Genomic DNA, 23,646 nt, shown 5'->3' with positions numbered 1-23,646 from the left:
CTGCATGCAGGACAATTATCATCTCTTTCTGTAACATCACTGGAACAAACCAATGCACGCTGACGAACGTGAACAGACAGGCAGGATACCCAAGGAGAAAACCCTACCAGGAAGGCGACAGAGGGAGAGAGAGGGGGGTGTAAATGGAGAGTGACACATAGAGTGTACAGTAATGGTTGTAATGCAGCATTAATCAGAGAGGGCATAGAGGGCTGAGCTGGAGCCTGCCTTGTGGCCTGGCATTATCTCAGTGACCCAGCAACCTGAGAGCCTCATGAGGAGTGGGAGGAAGGCCGTGGGCAGCCTGCACTTCTGGACTAAAACACTGTTGTCCTGTATCATCATAAAACACAATCAAATGCAATAGAGCCATTTGTTGTGCCCAAGTGTGAGTTTGTCATGTTTCTCATACACCTGACATGAAACAAGGGGCGAGTGACTCTTTATTTGACTGATTATTGAGATTATTACAGCTAATATGATTATTAGTAGGGGCGGCATGGTGGTGCAGTGGTTAGCGCTGTCGCCTCACAGGAAGAAGGTTCCAGGTTCCAGTCCCGGCTCGGGCACAGGGCCTTTCTGGGTGAGTCTCCATGTTCTCCCTGTTCCTGCTGGGTTCTCTCTGGTACTCCAGCTTCCTCCACAGTCCAAAGACATCAAGAGGGACCAGGTTAATCCAGACTCTAAATTGACCGTAGGCGTGGCTGGGAGAGCCAATGGTTGTCTGTCTCTATGTGTTGGCCCTGCCATGGACTGGTGACCTGCAGCACTTAAAACTTGTGGCTATGTTTGTTGCAACTATGTTTGCTCTTCCAGACTTAAACTGGGAGAACCTTCCCTCACGCTGCTGGTCCCCTGTTTCATGGTGATCATGAAACATATCAGGGGACTCCTCTGAGTGGAGCCGTACCGCCAATTGTACTAGAATAAACAAATCAAGCTCATTATCATCTCTGTGTTTCTTGACGTGAATGGACCTGACAGAACTAGGTTACAAAGTTGTATGTGGAATGTTTTTCCAGGGTTTGTTTCACTTTGCATGAAGACACTGGAGTGTGACCATATTTTTAAGGGTCAAACTGATTCAGTTGAGATTAATGCACAAATAATTCACTGATTAACTTGAGCCAAACCACTTAAGACAATATTTAACTGTTGAATAAAATAATAGATATAAATGAAAGTCAAATCTTAAAATGAATGTAACAAATGAATGTTCTGCTTTCAGCTGCACAAGCCAACAAGTAACTTCCTTTTAATGGAGGGACTCGTTTATCATTTCTGCTTTATAAATTACATGGCTTATTATTGTCGTATAGTATTATTGTTATTGAACTTGAATGTAGCTTTGGGCACAGATATGAAAGTGTGTGAGCCCAAGCTGAGGTGATGCAGGTGTGATGCAGAGCTCCAACCGCCGCCTGCATCATCCCCCCTCCCACCCCCCCTTTTATCTCCTATTATTACACTGCCCTGCCTCCCCTCCCATGAACCAGTCTACCATCCAAGCCAGCTTGATGGGGGACTGGATGGTAGACTGGTTCATGGGAGGGGAGAGCAGGGAGAGCAAGCCAGCTTGATGGGGGACTGGATGGTAGACTGGTTCATGGGAGGGGAGAGCAGGGAGAGCAAGCCAGCTTGATGGGGGACTGGATGGTAGACTGGTTCATGGGAGGGGAGGCAGGGAGAGCAAGCCAGCTTGATGGGGGACTGGATGGTAGACTGGTTCATGGAAGGGGAGGCAGGGAGAGCAAGCCAGCTTGATGGGGGACTGGATGGTAGACTGGTTCATGGAAGGGGAGCGCAGGCCAGTGTAACAGTTGGGAAGAAGAGGGGGGGGGGGCGATGCAGGCGGCGGTTGGGGCTCTGGTGGATCTGTGGAAACACAGAGAGACTGCGAGACACCAAGGCCAAACTACAAAGTGCAACAAGTAGTGGTAGTGACAGTTCCAAAAATGTGCGGGGAGGAGAGGAGGAGAGAGGGGGAGAGGAGAGGATGTGATTAAAAGTGTGAGTGGGTTTGTTTACCCTCTGACAGAAGCCAACAGAATCAAGAAGCGACTTAAACGCAGTGGCCAGAGAATCATCATTGACGTCCACATGGATGTTGAAGTCACCCACTAGAATGACTTTGTCTGAGTTCAATGCCAAGTTAGACAGAAAGTCAGGGAGTTCTTCTAAGAGCAGCAAGTAAGAGTGGTTTCTCTGCTTTCCAGTCTGGGTGGGAGAAGCTGACAGTCAGGCTCTCAAATGAATTAATGAACAATTAGGTGGAGGGTTAAGCACCAAATTTGACTGATAGATTGCAGCTCCTCCTCCTCTGCCAGTGGTGCGAGGTACATGGTAGTGAATGTAACCAGGAGGGGAAGATTCAGTTAAACTAACACACTCATCTTGCTGCTCCCAGGTTTCAGTGAGTGCTAATACACCAGTTTGATAATTAGTAATTAAATCGTTCAGTAATAATAATAATAATAATAATAATAATAATACATTTTATTTTTAAGGCGCCTTTCAAGGCACTCAAGGTCGCCGTACAACAGTTTAAAATAGATAAATAAATAAAATAAAACATGCACGATTTAAAAGAACAACAACAGAAGTCCCTAGGAGAGCACAAGAGAGGGCATTCAGCCATACGCCTGTCTAAAAAGGTGAGTTTTGAGATGATTTTTGAAGGTGTCAATGGAGTCAATGTTTCTGATGTCAGGAGGGAGGGAGTTCCAGAGGCGAGGGGCAGAGCAACTGAAGGCTCTAGCCCCCATGGAGGTTAGACGGAAGGAGGGGACGTTGAGGCTGATGGAGGAGGAAGACCTGAGAGACCGGGTGGGAATGTTGGTGTGGAGAAGGTCTGACAGGTATGAAGGCGCGAGGTTATGGATGGTTTTGAATGTATGGAGGAGGATCTTGTAGTCAATGCTGTGTTTTATGGGAAGCCAGTGGAGTTGATGTAGAACGGGGGTGATGTGACTGATGACAGGGGTTCTGGTGATGATTCGGCAGCTGCGTTCTGGACCAACTGAAGCTGATGGAGGAGTTTGTGTGGGAGACCAAAAAGAAGTGAGTTACAATAATCCAGACGGGAGAACCAGAGGTGAGGGAGGAATGGATGATGGCAGTTATCAGGGGCAGCAGAGACGGGAGGGAGGCTATAACCAGGGAGGATGGCAAGGGGTCAAGTTGGCAGGTGGATGGCTTGGATTTCCGGATAAGTCTGGATAAATCAGCGGCAGAAGAGAGTTGGAAGCAGGAGAGGAAGGGGGCTGGGGGGTGGGGGACAAATGGAGGTGGACAGCTGGACGTGGGAGGGGTCAGTTGCTGGTGGATGGTGGCTATTTTTGTATTGAAGAAAGACATCAAGGAGTTGCAGTGGTCGGTGGAGTAGAAGTGAGGGGGGAAGGAGTCAGGGGGGCGGAGTGAATTGTTGACCAGTGAAAACAAGGCCCTGGTGTTCCCCGCACCAGCAGTGACTTGTGTGAAATATTGGGATTTGGCGGAGGAGAGTGCGTTTTTATACTGAAGAATGTGGTCATGGAACATCTGTTTGTGGATAGTGAGTCCAGTTTTTATAGAAAGCCGCTCCAGCTGACGTCCTTTGGCTTTCAGTTGACGTAGAAGAGGAGAGAACCAGGGGGCGGAGTGGGGAAAGGAAACGGTCCGGGTCTTGAGGGAGGCGAGTGTGTTGAGCAGAGTCTGTAGACCATCATTGTAAAGAGAAACCAGTTGATCCGGGGTGGATGGGGGGGTGATGATGGAGAAACTGTCAATGCCTGATTTGAAGTCTGCTATATTAATGTTTTTAATGTGACGGAAGGATATGATACGTGACTGTTTGGTTTTGGAAAGTGTCAGGCTCAGGGTGAATGAGATAAGCATGTGGTCAGACATGCTAGAGCCTAAGGCAACAGCAGAGCAGCACACTAGATCTAAAATATGGCCTTTACTATGGGTGGGGAAATCAATGTATTGTTGAAGTCCAAAACTGTCCAGGCAAGAAGTGAAATCTTTAGTGAGAGGGTGATCTGTGTTGTCCATGTGAATATTGAAATCACCTCACAGAATTATGTTGGGTGAGAGTGAACAGATTTGGGTGAGGAATGTAGTGAACTCATCAATGAAGACCTTATTTGGTTTAGGTGGGCGGTAGATGTTCACAAGCACAACGGGAGTGGGTCCATTCAGCTGTAGTGCCACAGACTCGAATGACTGAGAGACAGGCACTGAAACAGACGAGACTTTCCAAGTCTCGCGGTGTATTATCGCGAGACCTCCACCTCTGCCGGTGAGACGGGGTTGACAGGTGTAAACAAACCCATGAGGAGTAGACTCGTTCAGCTGAGAGAAGTCATCAGGATGTTGCCACGTCTCCGTCAGACAAAGAAAGTCATACTTGCGGTCGAGGAGGAGGTCTTGCAATAGTTGTCCCTTGCCAGTGAGGGAACGGATCTTGAATAATCCCAGTTTGACGTCGCAGAGCTGGTTGGAGAAGGCGACGTTAGCCGACCTGGCTAGGCTGGCTAACGCGCTGTGGTCCACCTTCCTACGGGTGTATCTCGGAGGATGGCGGCGGGTGGAGGACCAGATGGAGTTTATGGCGCTGGAGTCATCAACGCGATAGCTCCGTCTGGCTCCGCGGTGGATGTACCTCCGGTGAGGAGGGCGATAGATGTCCGGGAAGTGATGCAGTACAGGTGGACGAGCAGTTCGGTGGAGTCGGAGTTGGAGGAGCTCCGCGCTCATGTATTGGATCAGGGTTGAAGCTGGGGATATCACTAGGAGAGACTTGGATGCAAGAGATGGAATATTTAGCAAACCACATTTAATAGTTGTATTGGGTTGATTTGCTGGAGCAGTGGTTTTAATTTGAACTAAGTTGCTATAAATTACTCCTCCAGATTTGGGTGCAGGCTTATACAGCCAGACACAGTTTCTATAGGCTGGGTGGGTGACAACACGAAGGAACCAGCAGAGGGCGTGCTAAACTGCTGCTCTGCCTGCTGGTCTGAACTCTGGGTGCTTGTCAGGGATTAGTATGGCTAACAAACTGGCCTCTGTTCCTAGATAAGAGAGATGCACCATCCAAAGTAGGCAAGGCAATTTTATTTGTAGCCCGTTTTCACCACCAGTTTGTCTCCAGGCTTCATGGCATCATAACAACATCCTCTGCCCTCAGAGCCTCACATCGACTGAGGAGAAACTCCTGAGAAAACCGGGAAAAATGGGAGAAACCTCAGGGTGAGGAGGGGAGGAGGATCCCTCACCAGGACGGACAGACGTGCAGGAGATGTTGGTACAGAGAAGAAAACAGTTTATAACACAGAATGGAGGAAACATGGAAATGTTAATAACAGCTGAAGAAGGAAGCTTCTGGAAGGGGAGGCAGGGAGAGCAAGCCAGCTTGATGGGGGACTGGATGGTAGACTGGTTCATGGAAGGGGAGGCAGGGAGAGCAAGCCAGCTTGATGGGGGACTGGATGGTAGACTGGTTCATGGGAGGGGAGAGCAGGGAGAGCAAGCCAGCTTGATGGGGGACTGGATGGTAGACTGGTTCATGGAAGGGGAGGCAGGGAGAGCAAGCCAGCTTGATGGAGGACTGGATGGTAGACTGGTTCATGGAAGGGGAGGCAGGGAGAGCAAGCCAGCTTGATGGGGGACTGGATGGTAGACTGGTTCATGGAAGGGGAGGCAGGGAGAGCAAGCCAGCTTGATGGGGGACTGGATGGTGGACTGGTTCATGGGAGGGGAGGCAGGGAGAGCAAGCCAGCTTGATGGGGGACTGGATGGTAGACTGGTTCATGGGAGGGGAGGCAGGGAGAGCGAGCCAGCTTGATGGGGGACTGGATGGTAGACTGGTTCATGGGAGGGGAGAGCAGGGAGAGCAAGCCAGCTTGATGGGGGACTGGATGGTAGACTGGTTCATGGAAAGGGAGGCAGGGAGAGCAAGCCAGCTTGATGGAGGACTGGATGGTAGACTGGTTCATGGAAGGGGAGGCAGGGAGAGCAAGCCAGCTTGATGGGGGACTGGATGGTAGACTGGTTCATGGAAGGGGAGGCAGGGAGAGCAAGCCAGCTTGATGGGGGACTGGATGGTAGACTGGTTCATGGAAGGGGAGCGCAGGCTGGTGTAACAGTAGGGAATAAGAGGGGGGGGGGGTGATGCAGGCGGTGGTTGGGGCTCTGGTGGATCTGTGGAAACACAGAGAGACTGCGAGACACCAAGGCCAAACTACAAAGTGCAACAAGTAGTGGTAGTGACAGTTCCAAAAATGTGCAGGGAGGAGAGGAGGAGAGAGGGGGAGAGGAGAGGAGAGGAGGGAAGGGCTCCATGTAACCTGATGTGTCCCCCAGCAGTCTCAGCCTGTAGCAGCATAGCTATCAATGGTTCAGAGCTACCTGAACCAGTCCTAACTGAAGGCTCTGTCATAGAGGAAGGTCTTAAGCCTGGACTTAAACGTAGTTAAAGTGTCTGCTTCTCTGACCCATGGAGAGATGCTGGTTCCACAGTAGAGGAACCGGTACCTGAAGGCTCTACCTCCCAGTCTGTTTTTATTGATACTGGGAGTCACTAACAGACCTGCATTCTGGGAGCGGAGTGCTCTGGTGGGACAGTAGGGACTAATGAGCTCTTTCAAATAGGATGGAGCTTTATCATTGAGAGCCTGATGAGTCAGTAGAAGGATTTTGAAGTGGATTCTAGATCCTACAGGAAGCCAGTGGAGAGAAGCTAAAGTGGAGAGATGTGTTCTCTCTTCTTAACTCCCGTCAAAACCCTGGCTGCAGCGTTCTGGACCAGCTGGAGACTCTTTAGGGAGTATTTAGGACATCCTGACAGGAGAGAGTTGCAGTAGTCCAGCCGAGAAGTGATAAATGCATGCACCAGTTTTTCAGCATCACTCTGGGAAAGGATGTTCCTAATCTTAGCGATACTTCACAGATGGAAGAAGGCGGTCCTGGTCACATGCTTTATGTGGGAGCTGAAGGAAAGGTCCTGGTCAAAAATGACCCCAAGGTTCCTTGCAGTTGTACTCGAAGTTAGGGTGATGCCATCTAGAGTAGAGATCTGATTCAAGAGTGTGTCCCTGAGGGGTTCAGGTCCAAACATGATGACCTCAGTTTTATCTGAATTTAGCTTTAAGAAGTTAGAAGATATCCAGGATTTCATGTCTTTCAGGCAGTCTTGCAGATGAGTAAGCTGGCTTGTGTCGTCTGGCTCCATCGACCAGTAAAGTTGTGTGTCATCTGCATAACAGTGGAAGTTGATCGAGTGCTTCTGGATTATGTCACCTAATGGGAGCATGTAAAGAGTGAAGAGAATTGGTCCTAAAACTGAACCCTGTGGTACACCATATGTAACTCTGCTGTACTCTGAATGGTCATAATTAACATTAACAAACTGAAAGTAGGATGGATGCCATCTCTCCTAATCAGACCAGGCTTTCCCCAGAGGAGCTCCAATTGTCGATGAGCCACGTTGTTATCTAAGCACCACCTGGACATCCAGCGATGGAATGAACGCATGCGGCTAAACATTTCGTCACTCGCTAAATTGGGCAGCGGGCCAGAAAGTGGTGGTTGTTGATCAGGGGGTCAAGAGAGTTGGGTTTAGCTGCTTAATTAAACTGCTTCTTCGCCCACTTTGAACAAAAAACTCAACAAGTGACTACATCACATTCACCAGCCAGCACCAGCCATATTGTCACAGTGGGGGAGCACGACGTGAGGCGGGTGCCAAGGTCAGTATACCCCAGGAAAGCAGCAGGACCTGACGGCATCACGGGTAGGGTGTTAAATGTCTGTGCAGACCAGCTCACAGGGGCTTTTACTAAAATATTTAACCCATCCTTAACACATGCCACTGTCCCACCCTGCCTGAAGTCCTCCACCATCATCCCTGTCCCAAAAAATCCACCGTCAACAGTCTCAATGACTACCGGCCAGTGCCTCTTACTCTAGTTATCTTAAAGTGTCTCAAGAAGCTGGTCACAAGTCACATAAATCAAGGACTTTCACCCACATTCGACCCCCACCAGCTCGCCTAAAGGAAGACAAGTCAGTCATTCAGGTACGCAGAGGTACAACAAACACAAATTCTTAGATTCTTAAAAAAAAACTTGAGATTGAGAAACAAACTAAAGTACCTGTAGCAGGCAAAGATGTGCCAAAGAAATTATGCCACAAAGTCGAAAAAGTACATTTTGACTAGACTAGGAATTTTCAGGACAGGAGAAGGAAACATGGAAGGGTTAGTATGTGTCGTCCTTTTGTTTGTCCAGTCCCAAAATATCAAGCTTGTGAACGTGAAAGTGGAGAGTGGAGGGAGTGAGACATCTTCACCCATCTACTGCTGTACTTCACTATCAAAAGACGTCCGTCCCCACTGATCCTGGATCTGCTCCACCTTCCTGCTGGTAAAGGAAGGTTCTGGTGGCTGCTGTTGCAGGATGTGCTACTGATGGAGAATTGTTGGGTGGAGGTTCATTGACGGAGGGAGGTGCTGGACCTGCTCTACTTGGACAGAGTCAGGACAGAACTTTGGTTGGGGTTTGGTGCCACAAATAAACCTGACTTGACTTGGCTGAGAGTTCCCAGCTCCCCTGCTGTGTGTTGTGGATCATTGCTTCTCCCTCTCAGACAAGCACCCTTGCTGATTGATCTTGCTCTCTTTATTGCTCATTTGTCAGTCCAGCACTTAGACTGCAGAACTTGCCTCATCCCAGCCCCCCTCCCCTTGATCGTGTGCACCATGCCTGAGCAGCAGAAATCATTAAATCAGCTGTGAACTGGAGAATGCGGAGGGTTATAGGGACCTTATGTCCTGCTCATATATGTCTCTGAGAAAGTTACAGTTTAACATCCAGGATATCTTCAAGTTTCTGGATTGAACAAGAGGCTGGTCAGTGGCCATCAACACATACAGTACATACAGTGTGTAGTACTTGTTTAGTACAGTACCGTTCTGAATGGAACTGTACAGCTTTGTGTGTGTGTGTGTGTGGGGGGGGGGGTTAAGTATTTCTGATATTAGACATTAAAATTTTCTTCATATCTCCATTATTCTGGTTTCAGTCACGTTGGTCTGACAGTTTCAGGATTTCTTTCATCCTTTAATTATATATGTAGCCTGCCATTCCTTCATACCCACCCATTTTTCTTAATCTTTGACTCTGTCTTTGTGGTTATTGTGTGTGTGTGTGTGTGTGTGTGTGTGTGTGTGTGAGAGAGAGAGAGAGAGAGAGAGAGAGAGAGAGACTGTCAGGCTTAAGTTGTAATTTATGTCCTCTACAATGATGGGCCCATGTTTTTTGCTGTCAGATGGATGAGAGTGAGCAAGGGGTCCCCTTCGCCACCCTGCTCCCGTTCTCAGTTGCACATCAGCCTCTTTCTACACTTAACCCTCTCAGAAAGACAGTTCATGTGTCTTGTGCTTTTTAGGGTTACAGAGGGCAGAAGGGCAAACCCTAACCCAGTCACGAAGATGAGACAAGTGGGTGGAAACTGAAGGTTCATCTTCAGGCTGTCTGCATTTGTCAGCTAAAATCATCCATGAAGAAGAATTCAAGAATATCGAGGGAGTAATGATATTTTCATTGTTTTCCATTCTGCTATTTCAAGGAATGGCAAATGATGATTAAAAAAGTGTTTCTCACCCAACAGTATTTTGAATATCACAGAGTAAAATATGACATTCTAAACTGAAAGAGAGGGTGATACATATTCAGACATGTCTTCAGGTCAAGACATCCTCTTGTACCTGCATCCAAACTCAGAGTATGCTGGTGTTGCCAGGTGATGACTGCAGTGAGGGACTACACCATTGGTTGAAGGTTTGTTGATAGCCCATCCATATTGTGAGGTCTGAATAAAGAGATACAAACTGGCTCCACTGGCTCTGAGGCGCTCAGCTGAAAACAAATCAAAGTTGGAAAGTGGAACTGCGCCACTGTTCATTTCTGTGGCTTCTACATATTCTGCAGATCTACTCTTTGCTTCTTTGGGAGCTTTTACTTTTTGGAACAGAGAGAAAACTAATTTCGACGCAACATTCCTGTTACACTGTTATCATTACACCTATCAGCCACACAGACTCTTACTTATGAGGGACGAATCACTCACTGGAACAGAATATGAAAGTCTTCAGCTGTCTGGCAGTCTGTCACTTGTATGTCAGCGATGAGGATTTCAGACAAGAGTGATTGTCACAACATCTCCACCTACAATTCAGGATGTTCAAACCAGCTGTGAATATTTGAGCCCTCAAAAACACTCACGCGTTGACTTCACTCCCACTTATTTAGCCCTTCCGATATTCAATAGCTAACTGATGTTGAAAATAGTGTCATTATCTCAGTATTGCATTTTCTGTTTTTGAAATATTGTTACATGTGGATGCCAGGATGCTACAGTAATGTGGAACATTAAAAAAAAAAAGTCAAACATAGTTTTCAGAGTAGCGAGTAGTATTAACTCTGAATTATCTGATAATAATCATCCTTAATGTGTCCTTTTCCCCTTGAAAAAACATTCCCTAGATTGGAAAGACAAATGCGAGGATACAGAGAAGAAAGTCCTGGAGCTGAAATGAGGCCAGAGCCCACCAGAGCTGAACTGTCAGTTCTTACATCCCTCCAGAGCTCAGCTCCACCTTCAGCATTCTCAATCTACTATGGAATAAAACATCGGGGAGTGGAGAATGCTCTCAGGACAAGGTGAATCTCTCTAGCCCAATGAGAGACCAGTGGTCGGAACATAAAAGCTAAGTGAGAGGCTGCACACAGTTTCCACCTGTGTATGTCTGCATAGCACTAACATCATGGTTTCTTCTCCTCCAGCCTTATTAATCTGAGCCAGGCCTCATCAAGGCTCCAATAGATCGCAAATATATCGATATAGATAACTATACATAGATATCTATCTTTATAATAAATAACACCATAACAATTGTAAAGAATACTTGCTCATGTCTCCCTTGCAGTGGCTGTTAAGATACATTTTTATCTGTGAATTTTCCAGCAGTGCAGCCTGTGGCGCTAACAGGGAAATAGAGGGAAATTAACAGCAGCAAGCAGTGTCATTATCATATTAAGGGAAAATCAACTACGACACCACACTCTAATATTTTCCTCTGCACTAACAGTGCAGTGCTGATTGTTGAGGGTGGAACAATGGCTTTGTGACTATGTCACACACTCCTCCAATCACAATGAGACCACACAAACTACCAACAATCTGAGCTGATGTTGACGTTAAGATTTAAACAGATGATCCTTGCTGGTATGTTGGCTTCAGTTGTCATTCCTCCATTAAGCCTCGTCTGCTGGCCTCCATTAAGCATCGTCACATCCCATCTCCTCTCTCAACCACAGCGCAGCCCCGCGGGACATCTGTGGGAACCTTCAAAATAGGGAAGCATGTCATCACAACGCACTCTGTGGGGCATGAGGAAAAGGAATAATGCCAGGTAGACCAGTGCAACAAGCACAAGCAGATATTAATCCTATTTTCATATAAATCACTGTCCATTCAGTTCAGGCGCAAATGAGTTCACATAATGAGTATTAAGCTCATCACAGCCAAGTGAATCTCTCTGCATTTCATATATGGTGTTTGTAGGTGAGGCTGGGAGGACAAGAATGTACACAGACATGTACATGGTGTCACACCGTGGTGAGCTTGTCTTGTCCTGGGTTTGTTTTGTCCTGTCATTTCCGGTTATATTTTGGGAAGTAACTCTCTCCTTGTTTCAGGTCACTTGCCCTTCCTCGTGTCTCAGGCCGATTGCCCTAAGGGTTTCCACGGGTGCCCTATGTGTTTAAATAGTCTGTGTGTGTTCCCCTTTTTTTGTGCCAGAGTGTCTTCGTCCAGGCCCACAGCCATAGTGTCCATTGAAGTAAGCTGTTTGTACCTCGTGATGAATGATTTTTTTAGGCTCATAGCCCTTTTGTTTTCCCTTGTAAAGAGTGGATTTTTGTTTGTAAATTCTTTGCTTGGTAAATATTCATAGTTCTTAGTTTATCCTCATTTATGAGTGATTTGTGTAGTCGTTCGAGGTTACCCTAGATCCTCTGCTTGGTCGCGTGAGTCGATTATTTTGGTTTATTTTTTATTTAGTCAGGTTTTCTCTGTCAGGTTGTCTTGTGTTTCCCTGTTTGTTTCTGTTGATTAGAGCTTTTTCTCTTCCTGGAGTGTTTTTGTTTCTCAGGTTTCAGAGTTTAGGGTCTAGTCTTTTCATAGCCATTTGTTTGCCACTCTGTCTCGGGTCTCCTGTGACTCCAACAAAACCTATTGTTCACTTATTCTCTGAGTCCTGCCTTGAGTCCCTGCCTGACACATGGCTGAGCTACTTACTGCCATTTGCTAACATTTGTCGATATTTCAACTGTGCAGCTCCACTATACAATTGTAATCAGACCAAACGGATGAAATTCTGATTGTGAAATTTGAGACCCTGCAGGGTTTGAGTTGCAACAAGTTATCCACTGTTTTAAAGCCCCATCAAAGGAGCCATGTTGGAGCCTGTGACCCCAGCGTGTGTTAACTGTAGACTGACAATACATTTTGCTTGAATGACCCTGTTTTAATGTGTTTACTGTTCTCTGTAAACTGTCTGAGTTTCTAGAAAAGTGCTTATTAAATAAAATTGTAAGCAGCACCAAAATTCTTTGCGGATACAAACATTACAACTAGCCTTGAAATGGCTTATGTGTGTTAGTAGAGGTAAATACTGTCGTGCTGCAAGAGCAAAGTCCAGATGATGTTTCCACTAAACATCAGAGGAGGGGAAGTGCTCATCTCTGCTTCTCTTTGATAATAGTAGGAATTTATCCCAAACCCTTGAGCCCAAGTGATTCAACATGTCTCTTTCCTTTGTTCATTCCCTTTTATGTGGAAGCAGAGGTGAAGTAATTGAGTCAATCAAAAGCCTGTCAATACACTTTCATAATATTGGTGCTCATAAATTCCTCTAAAAGAAAAGACTGCATCAGCAACTTGTCATGGCTTCGAGGAATATCGTAGATCATCAGGCTACACTCTTCCTGCAAGTAAAAACCTGAATGAGCTTGAATTTGAGCTGATGGATGGAATTTATTTTGTACACTGAAATGTCTTCTACACTGGAAGAGGAAATGTGCTGGAATTCATGTTTCATTCCTTTTCTCTTGTTTTATTTTTATTCTTGTTGGTTATCGTGAGAGATTAACACAGTAGAACTACTTAAAGTAGTCGTGTAGGTTTTCTGATTACACCTGTTATTGAAGTTCTATTGAAGCGATAGAAATGAAAACAATGTCATCATCCGTTTGCCCTCACTCTGACAGAATGTCAGATGAAATTTCACAGCCCACAAAACATTGCTGAAGTTTCACAGGAAAGCCACTGAGCAACGTTCCAAACAATCAAAGACAATAGGGACCAACATTTGAACGTTAAAAAAAAAAACCTAATAGTAGGATAAAATGCCTCCATACCGTCATATTCTTGGTCCAAAGTCATCCAAGTGTCCAGAAGCCTTGATGTGCTGATGTTTTCAGAAAAATGTTGCTGACAGGTTTTTAGCCTCACTAGAAACACAGCATCGTGGCCGAGAGCTGCAGTGAGCAGGAGTTTGAGGGCAGTGGAACAGTCGATGTCTCTAACTGAGGCATCAAGCTCTTCTTTTGGAATGAGTTTGCATTTGACTGAACAAAAATGTAATCTTTTCTTAACCTTTTATCTGGCTGTGTGTCTTCCAGATGGGAAATGCCTCTGAAACATTTCTGCTAGAGTCCAGAATATCAAAAGAAAATGACATCCTCATGGGAACTCTGTATACCATTTTTGGTTGGTTGTTTTGTTTTGTTTTCATACAGTGTAACAATTTATGAAGTGAATTCTATGCACTTTTAAATATCCCGGCACTCTGTCTCCTAGGTGTGCTCTCGGTGCTGGGGAACGGGATCCTGCTGTTTGTTGCCTTTCGAAAGAAGTCGTCCTTGAAGCCTGCAGAGTTCTTTGTGGTAAACCTGGCCATCAGTGACCTGAGCATGACCGTGTCTCTGTTCCCACTGGCTATCCCCTCAGCTTACGCTCACATGTGAGTGCCCATGCAGATCTGCTCTACTCTTCCTCTGTGTCCTCTCATTTATTATCAAGTCACAAAATTCAGCAGCCCCTCCAACACAAAAAAAGTTCAATGGATCAACTTTGAAGTTGGAAGTCACTGTGTTCTCCGTACATTTGATGAACAATTGAAGGAATTTAATCGAATAACCTCAGTCTCCAGTTTTTTAATCATCAACTTTCAATCAAGGCATCTTTTGCTTCTGCAGAATGTTTTTTAAGTCATTGTGGACATTTTGAATTCTTTGTTTCAACAATGTCTCAGTACAAGAGGGTTCACATGGTTTTCTTGCTCAGAAAATGTAATTAATGATTTTGATATGGAATCCAGTATGTCAAATAAGAATGTTCTATGATGAGTGTCTATGATGTTAAGGTTTGGTCAGTGCCGCGAGAGGCTGATATTGTGAAATGTGGTGTTGTTAAAAGACTCAAACATCATCGAGCATGTTGTGAATACTCTAGCCCTCCAACCTGCCACCTGACATGGATTTCCCTGTGTTTTAACCCCCCTTTTACCTGACACGTGCACTGTCAGGTAAAACATGTCCATCCATCGTCTTCCGCTTATTCCTGTTCAGGGTCGCAGGGGGGCTGGAGCCTATCCCAGCGGCTACGGGCAAGAGGTGGGGTTCACCTAACACATAGAGATAAACAGCCATTCACACCTACGGTCAATTTAGAGTATCAATCAGCCTCGTCCCCAATTGCATGTCTTTGGACTGTGGGAAGAAGCTGGAGTACCGGAAAGAACCCACGCAGGCACAGGGAGAACAAGCAGACTCCACACAGAAAGACCCTGCGCCCAAGCCGGGACTCGAACCTGGAACCTTCTTCCTGTGAGGGGACAGCACTAACCACTGCACCACTGTGCCGCCAGGTAAAACATGTATTATCTAGAAATCTATGCAGAGCTCAAGGTAAGACAAAAAAAGGCAAATTCGTGTCAATCACACATCACATTCAGCCACACAAACAGCAGAGACACCGGGTTTTGCCGTGTCCTAACCTGTGGTTCTGTTGCATTGCAACATGGGAGAATCCTGTTCTCTTTTACGACAAGTGAGCTTTCTGGCAAACACAACTAAGACAGATTGCATTTTCAATTGGATCAAATTTATAACGGAAAATTTTACAAAAATTGTAATTCTATATTTCTCCACCAGACTGACGAGAAGACTTGTAGGCTGAAGCTATGCAAGTGGCTGCATGAGAACGTTCCTTCAGGCCTCACATCAACAAGTTTATACAATAAATAAGCTAATGAGATGGTTAAAAACTCTCTCCCTCTTCTTCGTTTAGCTGATTAGCTTGTTTACATTTTCAGAGGTGCACAGGAGGATGAGGGATCATAAATTAAAGTACTATACATATTGACATGATTAGTAGTTCATGATTTCATTACTGGCGGCCCAGTGGAGCAGTGGTCCTCACGGTGGCCCCCCAGCAAGGAAGTTGTGGGTGGAGCCCCGGCTGCAGCACGGGGTCTTTCTGGGTGAGTCTCCATGTTCTCCCTGTTCCTGCTGGGTTCTCTCTGGTACTCCAGCTTCCTCCACAGTCCAAAGACATCAAGAGGGACCAGGTTAATCCAGACTCTAAATTGACCGTAGGCGTGGCTGGGAGAGCCAATGGTTGTCTGTCTCTATGTGTTGGCCCTGCCATGGACTGGTGACCTGTCCAGGGGGAAGGCTGCTGGGATAGGCTCCACCCCCACCACCCTTAACAGAATAAGCAGTAGTAAATGGATGGATGGATGGATGGACAAATGAGGCAAAATGAATCTGGTTTAGCTGCAGGGAATGGATGGGTGGATGGATTTCATTATTATATACACACTTTTATTCTTTTGGAAGTGTAACAAGGAACCATATCACTCAGCCAGTGTTGGTAAGAACATTTATATTCACGATTGTGTACAGTTTTGAGCTTGGACTAACTACTGCATGCTACTCTGTACTTCCACTCCTCTCAGGTTCAAAGGGAATTATTGTACTTTCTACTCCTTCACGGTTATTCGATAGTTTCACTTCTTATTCGATGTTTAACCCTGGTGACAAGACTAATAAAATACATCATACATACAGACCTGGAAGAAGATGGAGCAAGTCTGGGAGGAGAAGCAGGTGTGGGAGGAGGTCTAGCAGGTCTGGGAGGAGTTGGGGCAGGTCTGGGAGGAGATGGAGCAGGCCTCATTACCATTGGTGCACATGGAGCAGGTTCACTTGGCGAGGGCGAGGAAGCCTTGTGTGGAATGCCATTTGATCAAGTCCAAAGTAGTGATGATGCCTGAGCTTGAGCGCCAGTGTCAGGCATGATTAAAACAGAGCCTTTGGTATGTCACAGATTTTGTAAAAGTGAATAATCCAATATGGCTGCTACAGCAAGTAACAGTTTCAGATCCTACTTCTCCCAATTGAAGCTCCTCAACTTCAACAGGTGGATAAAATATCAAACAAATTCAGCAAGATCTATTTTTCTCAATAATACTTCTTCCACAATGTGTACATCTTGTATTTATTTGATATACACTTAGAACTTGGAATACTTGCTGTGTCCATCGGTAACGTGTTCCGCTCCTTTGTTTCTGTCTGGTTTCAGGTGGATGTTTAATAAGGTGACATGCACTGTCTATGCCTTCTGTGGCGTTTTGTTTGGCCTGTGCAGTCTCACCAACCTCACCGTGCTCTCCTGCGTCTGCTGGCTCAAGGTCTGCTGCCCAAACTATGGTAGGACTACCAGTCACTCATCTATGAATCGATCAGGCTCCTGCTTCATTGAATTGATTATCCTGTTGAAATATTTGATTCTTATGGGGCTGGCTCAGAGGTAGAGTGGCAGTCTAGTAACCGAAGGGTCGCTGGTTCGATCTCCACTTCCCCTGGTGACCATGTCCAAGTGTCCTTAAGCAAGATACTGAACCCCTAATTGCTCCTGATGGCCCTGTGATGGACTGGTTGTAGTTTGTCCTTGGTGTCTCTCAGTCTCTCTGTGTGTCCTCAGATCCACCAGAGCTCCATCTCTCTGCACCAACCGCTGCCTGCATCGCCCCCCTACCCCCCCTTTTTTCCCTGCTGTTACACCGGCCTGCGCTCCCCTCCCATGAACCAGTCTACCATCCAGTCCCCCATCAAGCTGGCTTGCTCTCCCTGCCTCCCCTCCCATGAACCAGTCTACCATCCAGTCCCCCATCAAGCTGGCTTGCTCTCCCTGCCTCCCCTCCCATGAACCAGTCTACCATCCAGTCCCCCATCAAGCTGGCTTGCTCTCCCTGCCTCCCCTCCCATGAACCAGTCTACCATCCAGTCCCCCATCAAGCTGGCTTGCTCTCCCTGCCTCCCCTCCCATGAACCAGTCTACCATCCAGTCCCCCATCAAGCTGGCTTGCTCTCCCTGCCTCCCCTCCCATGAACCAGTCTACCATCCAGTCCCCCATCAAGCTGGCTTGCTCTCCCTGCCTCCCCTCCCATGAACCAGTCTACCATCCAGTCACCCATCAAGCTGGCTTGCTCTCCCTGCCTCCCCTCCCATGAACCAGTCCACCATCCAGTCCCCCATCAAGCTGGCTTGCTCTCCCTGCCTCCCCTCCCATGAACCAGTCTACCATCCAGTCCCCCATCAAGCTGGCTTGCTCTCCCTGCCTCCCCTCCCATGAACCAGTCTACCATCCAGTCCCCCATCAAGCTGGCTTGCTCTCCCTGCCTCCCCTTCCAGAAGCTTCCTTCTTCAACTGTTATTAACATTTCCATGTTTCCTCCATTCTGTGTTATAAACTCTTTTCTTGTCTGCACCAACATCTCCTGTCCGTCTGTCCCTCCTGGTGAGGGATCCTCCTCCCCTCCTCACCCTGAGGTTTCTCCCATTTTTCCCTGTTCAAGGTTTTCTATGGAGTTTCTCCTCAGTCGATGTGAGGCTCTGAGGGCAGAGGATGTTGTTATGATGCCATGAAGCCTGGAGACAAACTGGTGGGGAAAACGGGCCACAAAGAAAACTGCCTTGCCTTGTGAGGCTGTTGTTTGTAAACTAGTTGGTACGCTCCAACAGATGGCAGCTCCATGAGACCCCCCCTAACAAAGTCCTTCCACGCTAAGCACAAACATTTATTGCAAACCATGCAGAAAAATATACAAGCAGTGTGTTCTCTGTCCTCTTGGTTTTCTGGGCAGAAGATGAGGAGGTGAAATTGATTAATTTAATTCTCGTTTTGAAGTGAGGCTGGACTGAGCTTGGGCAATGGCAAGGGCTCGGGACAAGGATAGTGCTAGGGCTGGGACTGGGCTGGGGCAGGTGATGTGGGCTGGGGCTGGGGCATTTTCTCCCTCTTATCCTGTTAAGGGTGGTGGGGGGTGAAGCCTATCCCAGCAGCCTTCAGGTGAGAGGCGGGGTCACCTTGGATGGGTCACCAGTCCATGGCAGGGCCACACATATAGACAGACAACCATTGGCTCCCCCAGCCACGCCTGAATGAGCTTTATTGTCATCGCAACTGGTACAACAAGATTTGAGTACCAACCTTGAGGTGCATACAGTAAGTGTAGATATTTAACACAATAAAAAAAAAACCTAACACTTAAGAAACACAATAGATTAAGCAGCATAAGAGTTTAAGAATAAAAAAAATTAAAAATGCTGCTATTCTGCAACCTGTTTATAAACAAGGTGAGTGATTACTGTTAATATTGCACAGTTATTATACACAGTCATTATTGCACAGAGTGCTTTATTTCACTGGGAGGAATTCCAGTATCCAGACTATGTTTTGTTTAGTTCAGTTATGGCTCTGAGATAGAAGCTGTTTATCAGTCTGTTTGTCCGGGCTTCCATTGTTCTATAGCGTCTGCCTGAGGGCAGAAGTTCAAACGAGCAAACATAATAGGGTCTTTTCCCCGGAGTACCTCCGAGCTCAGGCCCTCATTAAGGGTGTTTGGGGTGGGCTGGGTCCCTGAGCCCGAGCTCGAGCCAGGGCTCAAACCTGGAAACCTTTTGCTGTGAGGCAACAGGGCTAACCACTGCACCATCTTGCCACCCAAGAAAACACAGTAGGAACGTAAAAGGAACACATTTAGGTGAAACTCTGACAGGAAACTCCACCATAGGATACAGAAGTGTGATGTGGGCGTGTTTGTCAGCCATCAGCGTTGATGTCCTTCAATAAATATTGTTTCATTTAGAATAAAATCAATCTTGTGACTATTGATTACTGTGAATCCAACTTCCAACAACCAGATATGCCACAGATGACAAAGTGAAATATTATCAAGTCCTAGTAGTAGCAGTCGTAGTTGTAACCATGGCAATTGTTGGGTTTAGGGTTAGGGTTAGGTTTGTCGTTTTAAGCATAGCAGGAGCAGTTGTGGTAAATTCTGTCTCTATGTGGTTCACACATTATCACTAATACAATACTTGCAGTGTGTGCCAGAAAAAACTACTGCTCATATCGTTGACAGGGTAGTAAAGATGGTGGAGAGTACCAAGGTGTGTAGCTTCTCAAATGATTTTTCCCACATACTTTTGCCTCAAAGTTAACAGGCTCTAAACTATCCCACTTTCTCACAAAATAATATTGATGTTTGGGCTCCTGGCATTATAAACATTGCTAACTTCACATGTACATTCCAAAGGGCCATGTGATCCCTCGTCTGAACATGCTTGAGGTCAGAATATGTATTGGCCTGAGGGACTAATGTATGAAATAAATGTGTTTAATTGGATTCGGGCATTGATATGCAGTGAAAAGAAAATATGAGAATGTGCAGTGATGCATCACTGAGTAAAATCAGTGCTACAATATCATGATCATGATACCCATGTGAAGCATTCATTATCCTTGTCAAATCTGTCATTTCCATTTTAATAAGTTGTTTATCATTTATTGGACACTATACATTTAGTTCTATCTCAGCTTACACACGTCAGTGACATTTGTTGCTGTTACGTCTGTAAACTTCAGGACTTGGTCTGATGGTTTCCCCACTGTGGCCCTGTTGTGCTTTTCTCTCAGGCAACAAGTTCTCGCACTGCCACGCCTGCCAGCTTGTTGCTACAGTCTGGTGTTATGCTGGAGTGTTTGCTGTCGGACCACTTTCAGGCTGGGGAGAATACGGTGCTGAGCCGTATGGTACAGCATGCTGCATCAACTGGCATGCACCCAGCCAGAGTTCTGCAGCTATGAGCTACATCATATGCCTCTTCTTCTTCTGCTACATTGTTCCCTGCACAGTCATCTTCCTGTCCTACACTTTTATCCTCCTGACCGTGCGGGGCTCCCGCCAAGCAGTGCAGCAACACATGTCCCCACAAAACAAGATCACCAATGCTCATGCACTTATTATCAAGGTACATTTACAGTTTCCAAGATTACAGATAATAATTGAATGTTTGTGTCACATTTTTTCTGTGTTGTCCTGTTTTTTTCAGCTTTCTGTGGCAGTTTGTATTGGTTTCCTGACAGCATGGAGTCCTTACGCTATTGTGTCTATGTGGGCAGCATTTGGTAACCCATCAACTGTTCCTCCCATGGCTTTTGCTCTGGCAGCTATCTTTGCCAAGTCTTCTACCCTTTACAACCCCATCATCTATCTTGTCTTCAAGCCCAATTTCCGAAAGTCCCTGTATCGGGATGTGGCCCGGTGCAGGAGGACGCTCTGTGGATGTCAGCACAATTTCCTACAGAAAGAGCCCCAAAAAGAGGAGTGCAACTCTACACGGTTATCCAACGGGCTGCCAGAGAACCATGGGACCTGCAGACACTGCCCTTGTCCTGAAATGGTCACTGGTACCAGGGAAATCTTTACAGACTACAGCCTTCAGCAGACTGCCAGGATACTTACAGGATCACAGCACAGTGAAGTGGCCATCAGTCAGCTGTCCAATGAGCTTCAGAGCGACTTTCTGTAGATGCTTAGAGGACTAAGGAAGCGTTGAGGACATGGAAGAAAGAAAAAGATGACAGGATCAAAGATTGAAAGATGATTCATTTCATGGTGGAGTTTAAAAGTGGAATTTTTAAAAACTTCTCATGCCTCAGATATGTGTGACAGCCCAAATGCATGACCACCAGTCACACTGCCAACATGCAATCACTTCAATATTTCAGTATTTTTTCAGGTAACGTTAACTTGTGTAGCGGCGGCCCAGTGGAGCAGTGGTCCTCACTGCCGCCCCCCAGCAAGAAGGTTGTGGGTGGAGCCCCGGCTGCAGCACGGGGTCTTTCTGGGTGAGTCTCCATGTTCTCCCTGTTCCTGCTGGGTTCTCTCTGGTACTCCAGCTTCCTCCACAGTCCAAAGACATCAAGAGGGACCAGGTTAATCCAGACTCTAAATTGACCGTAGGCGTGGCTGGGAGAGCCAATGGTTGTCTGTCTCTATGTGTTGGCCCTGCCATGGACTGGTGACCTGTCCAGGGGGAAGGCTGCTGGGATAGGCTCCACCCCCACCACCCTGAACAGGAGAAGAGGGAGAACATGGAGGGATGGATTAATATGAAACTCTAAACCATCAGAAAGTTCTTGTGCAGTATTTATAACAGTTTATCGTGCACCTATTGAACTCTAAATTCCATCAGCTGCTGTGAATAAAGTTAAATGCAATCAAGGGGAAACCTCTAGAGTATGAATCATGTGACCCACGATGGGAGTTTGTATTTTGTGTTTGTCCTCCAGGGATTTGTGGACTGCACTGTGATATGCCGGAATGGGTACATACAAACACATGCGTTTGACCGATATTTTGCAGCCCCAGTTTCAAAGACACAAACAAGGCTGAATGTGATGAGCTGTAAACAGGAAATAGTCCCATATATACATATATATATATATATATATATATATATATATATATATATATATATATATGTATGTATATATATATATGTATATATATGTATATATATATGTATATATATATATGTATATATATGTATATATATATATATATATATGTATATATATACATATATATACATATATATACATATATATGTATATATATATATATGTGTGTGTGTGTGTGTGTGTGTGTATGTATAGATATAGATATATACATATAGATATAGATATATAGATATAGATAGATAGAATAGATATATATCTATGTCTATATAGATATATCTATCTATATAGATATATCTAGATATAGAGATAGATATAGATAGATAGATAGATAGATAGATAGATAGATAGATAGATAGTGTGTACATGTATGTGTATATACTGTATGTATACTTGTGTGTGCGTGTGTGTGTGTGTGTGTATAGAGGTTCGAAAACAATGCTGTTATTACATTCTTTACATTGCATTTGATGTTGTCAGTTAAGTCTCTGATGCTGTGAAAAATATCTAATCTGTTCAGAAATACTGGGGATGGTATAAAAGTGTTAAATACATCTCTTCAAGGGCATGTCATTTTTTCTGGAGTGCAATGAAATGATAAATAAATGCAGTTTAAGATTCTGTGACCATGTGTTTCATAAGAAGAAACATATTTGATCAGCTATTTGATGCAAATGTTCAAAGCAGAAGCCAGAGGTGTGGAGAGCCAGGTGGAGGGGAGCTGTGGCACAAGTGCGGCTGAAGCCAATCCTAACAGGGGATTGGCCTGCAAGAGTGACCCGTGCTGCCCCTGGGGCACAAGGAACTGATCCTCCATCAGAACGTACAGAAAGATGTTAGCCAGGGCACCTTGAGTTCAAATCACACTGTCCTGCAACACCACAACTCACATCACAACTACAGGTCAGCAGGCGGAGCACATTGTCACATTGTCTGTGGACTTTTCTGATGTGAAGCAGGATATCTGGTGTCAGCCTGTTGTCGACTATCCCAGTATTTTTCACATTGACACTGGGATCATGGATTCACGTCACACTGCAGGCTCGCTCTCCTCCCTCAACTAAATGTTGACATTAACGTGTCTGACTGACATCTCTGACCTACCGGCCAACCAGACATTCAGTCAGCTGAGTTTGTTTTATCTAGTTATATATTATTCCTCATATTGTGCTCTCTCTTTTGTACCTTATGTCACTTGTCTCTTATTGCCGAGTTATAGTTGCAGTATTTTATCACTGCTTTTTCCAGTGTGGACACAAATGTAGAGCTGCAGCAGTGCGACAGCCACCAACCATGATTGAACACATGTAGACATACCGGAGACAACCCACGCAGGCACAGGGAGAACAGGCAGAATCCACACAGAAAGACCAAGCTGGGAACCTTCTTGCTGGGGGGCCACAGTTCTGACCACTGCTCACCGTGCTGCCCCCAACAAACATTCCAGTTGATAAAATAAGCTGGTTAACTCTGTTCTTCTGATTATTGATGATATGATCTGCTGTTTCTGCTCTCCACTTTTACCTCATACCTGGCAGCTGCATTTACCTCACAGATTTAAGAGAAATAGAGCAATGGCGCAAACAGATGCTTCACCTTAAAAACACATCCCCATCACTACCTGAAGGCTCTGCCAGCGCTACGATGGAGAGGAAGGGGAAGGGATGTCTGCATGTGTTGCAGCTCACCAGAGGCTCCTTGATGTCAGTCATGAATTGGAGTGA

At 45.8% G+C, this 23,646-nt stretch overlaps 1 protein-coding gene across 1 annotated transcript in view; it reads left to right on the top strand.

Annotated features, from left to right (window-relative positions):
• opn7b (opsin 7, group member b) overlaps window positions 1–21,882 on the top strand; it is a 43,602-nt gene extending 21,720 nt beyond the window's left edge. The window contains exons 2-7 of the mRNA XM_086212828.1: window positions 10,530–10,706; window positions 13,731–13,818; window positions 13,909–14,071; window positions 16,696–16,823; window positions 20,096–20,430; window positions 20,512–21,882. Coding sequence (XP_086068954.1) covers window positions 13,731–13,818; window positions 13,909–14,071; window positions 16,696–16,823; window positions 20,096–20,430; window positions 20,512–20,991 — 1,194 coding nt within the window. The 5' untranslated portion in view covers window positions 10,530–10,706 and the 3' untranslated portion in view covers window positions 20,992–21,882. The remainder of the gene's footprint in view (window positions 1–10,529; window positions 10,707–13,730; window positions 13,819–13,908; window positions 14,072–16,695; window positions 16,824–20,095; window positions 20,431–20,511) is intronic.
• The last annotated feature ends 1,764 nt before the right edge of the window (window positions 21,883–23,646 follow it).

This window comes from Aulostomus chinensis, chromosome 9, assembly GCF_037954235.1.
Source record: "Aulostomus chinensis isolate RoL2024-O1b breed Wild chromosome 9, RoL_Achi_v1.0, whole genome shotgun sequence".
Classification (NCBI taxonomy): Eukaryota; Metazoa; Chordata; class Actinopteri; order Syngnathiformes; family Aulostomidae; genus Aulostomus; species Aulostomus chinensis.
This window is presented reverse-complemented; position numbering and strand designations above follow the sequence as displayed.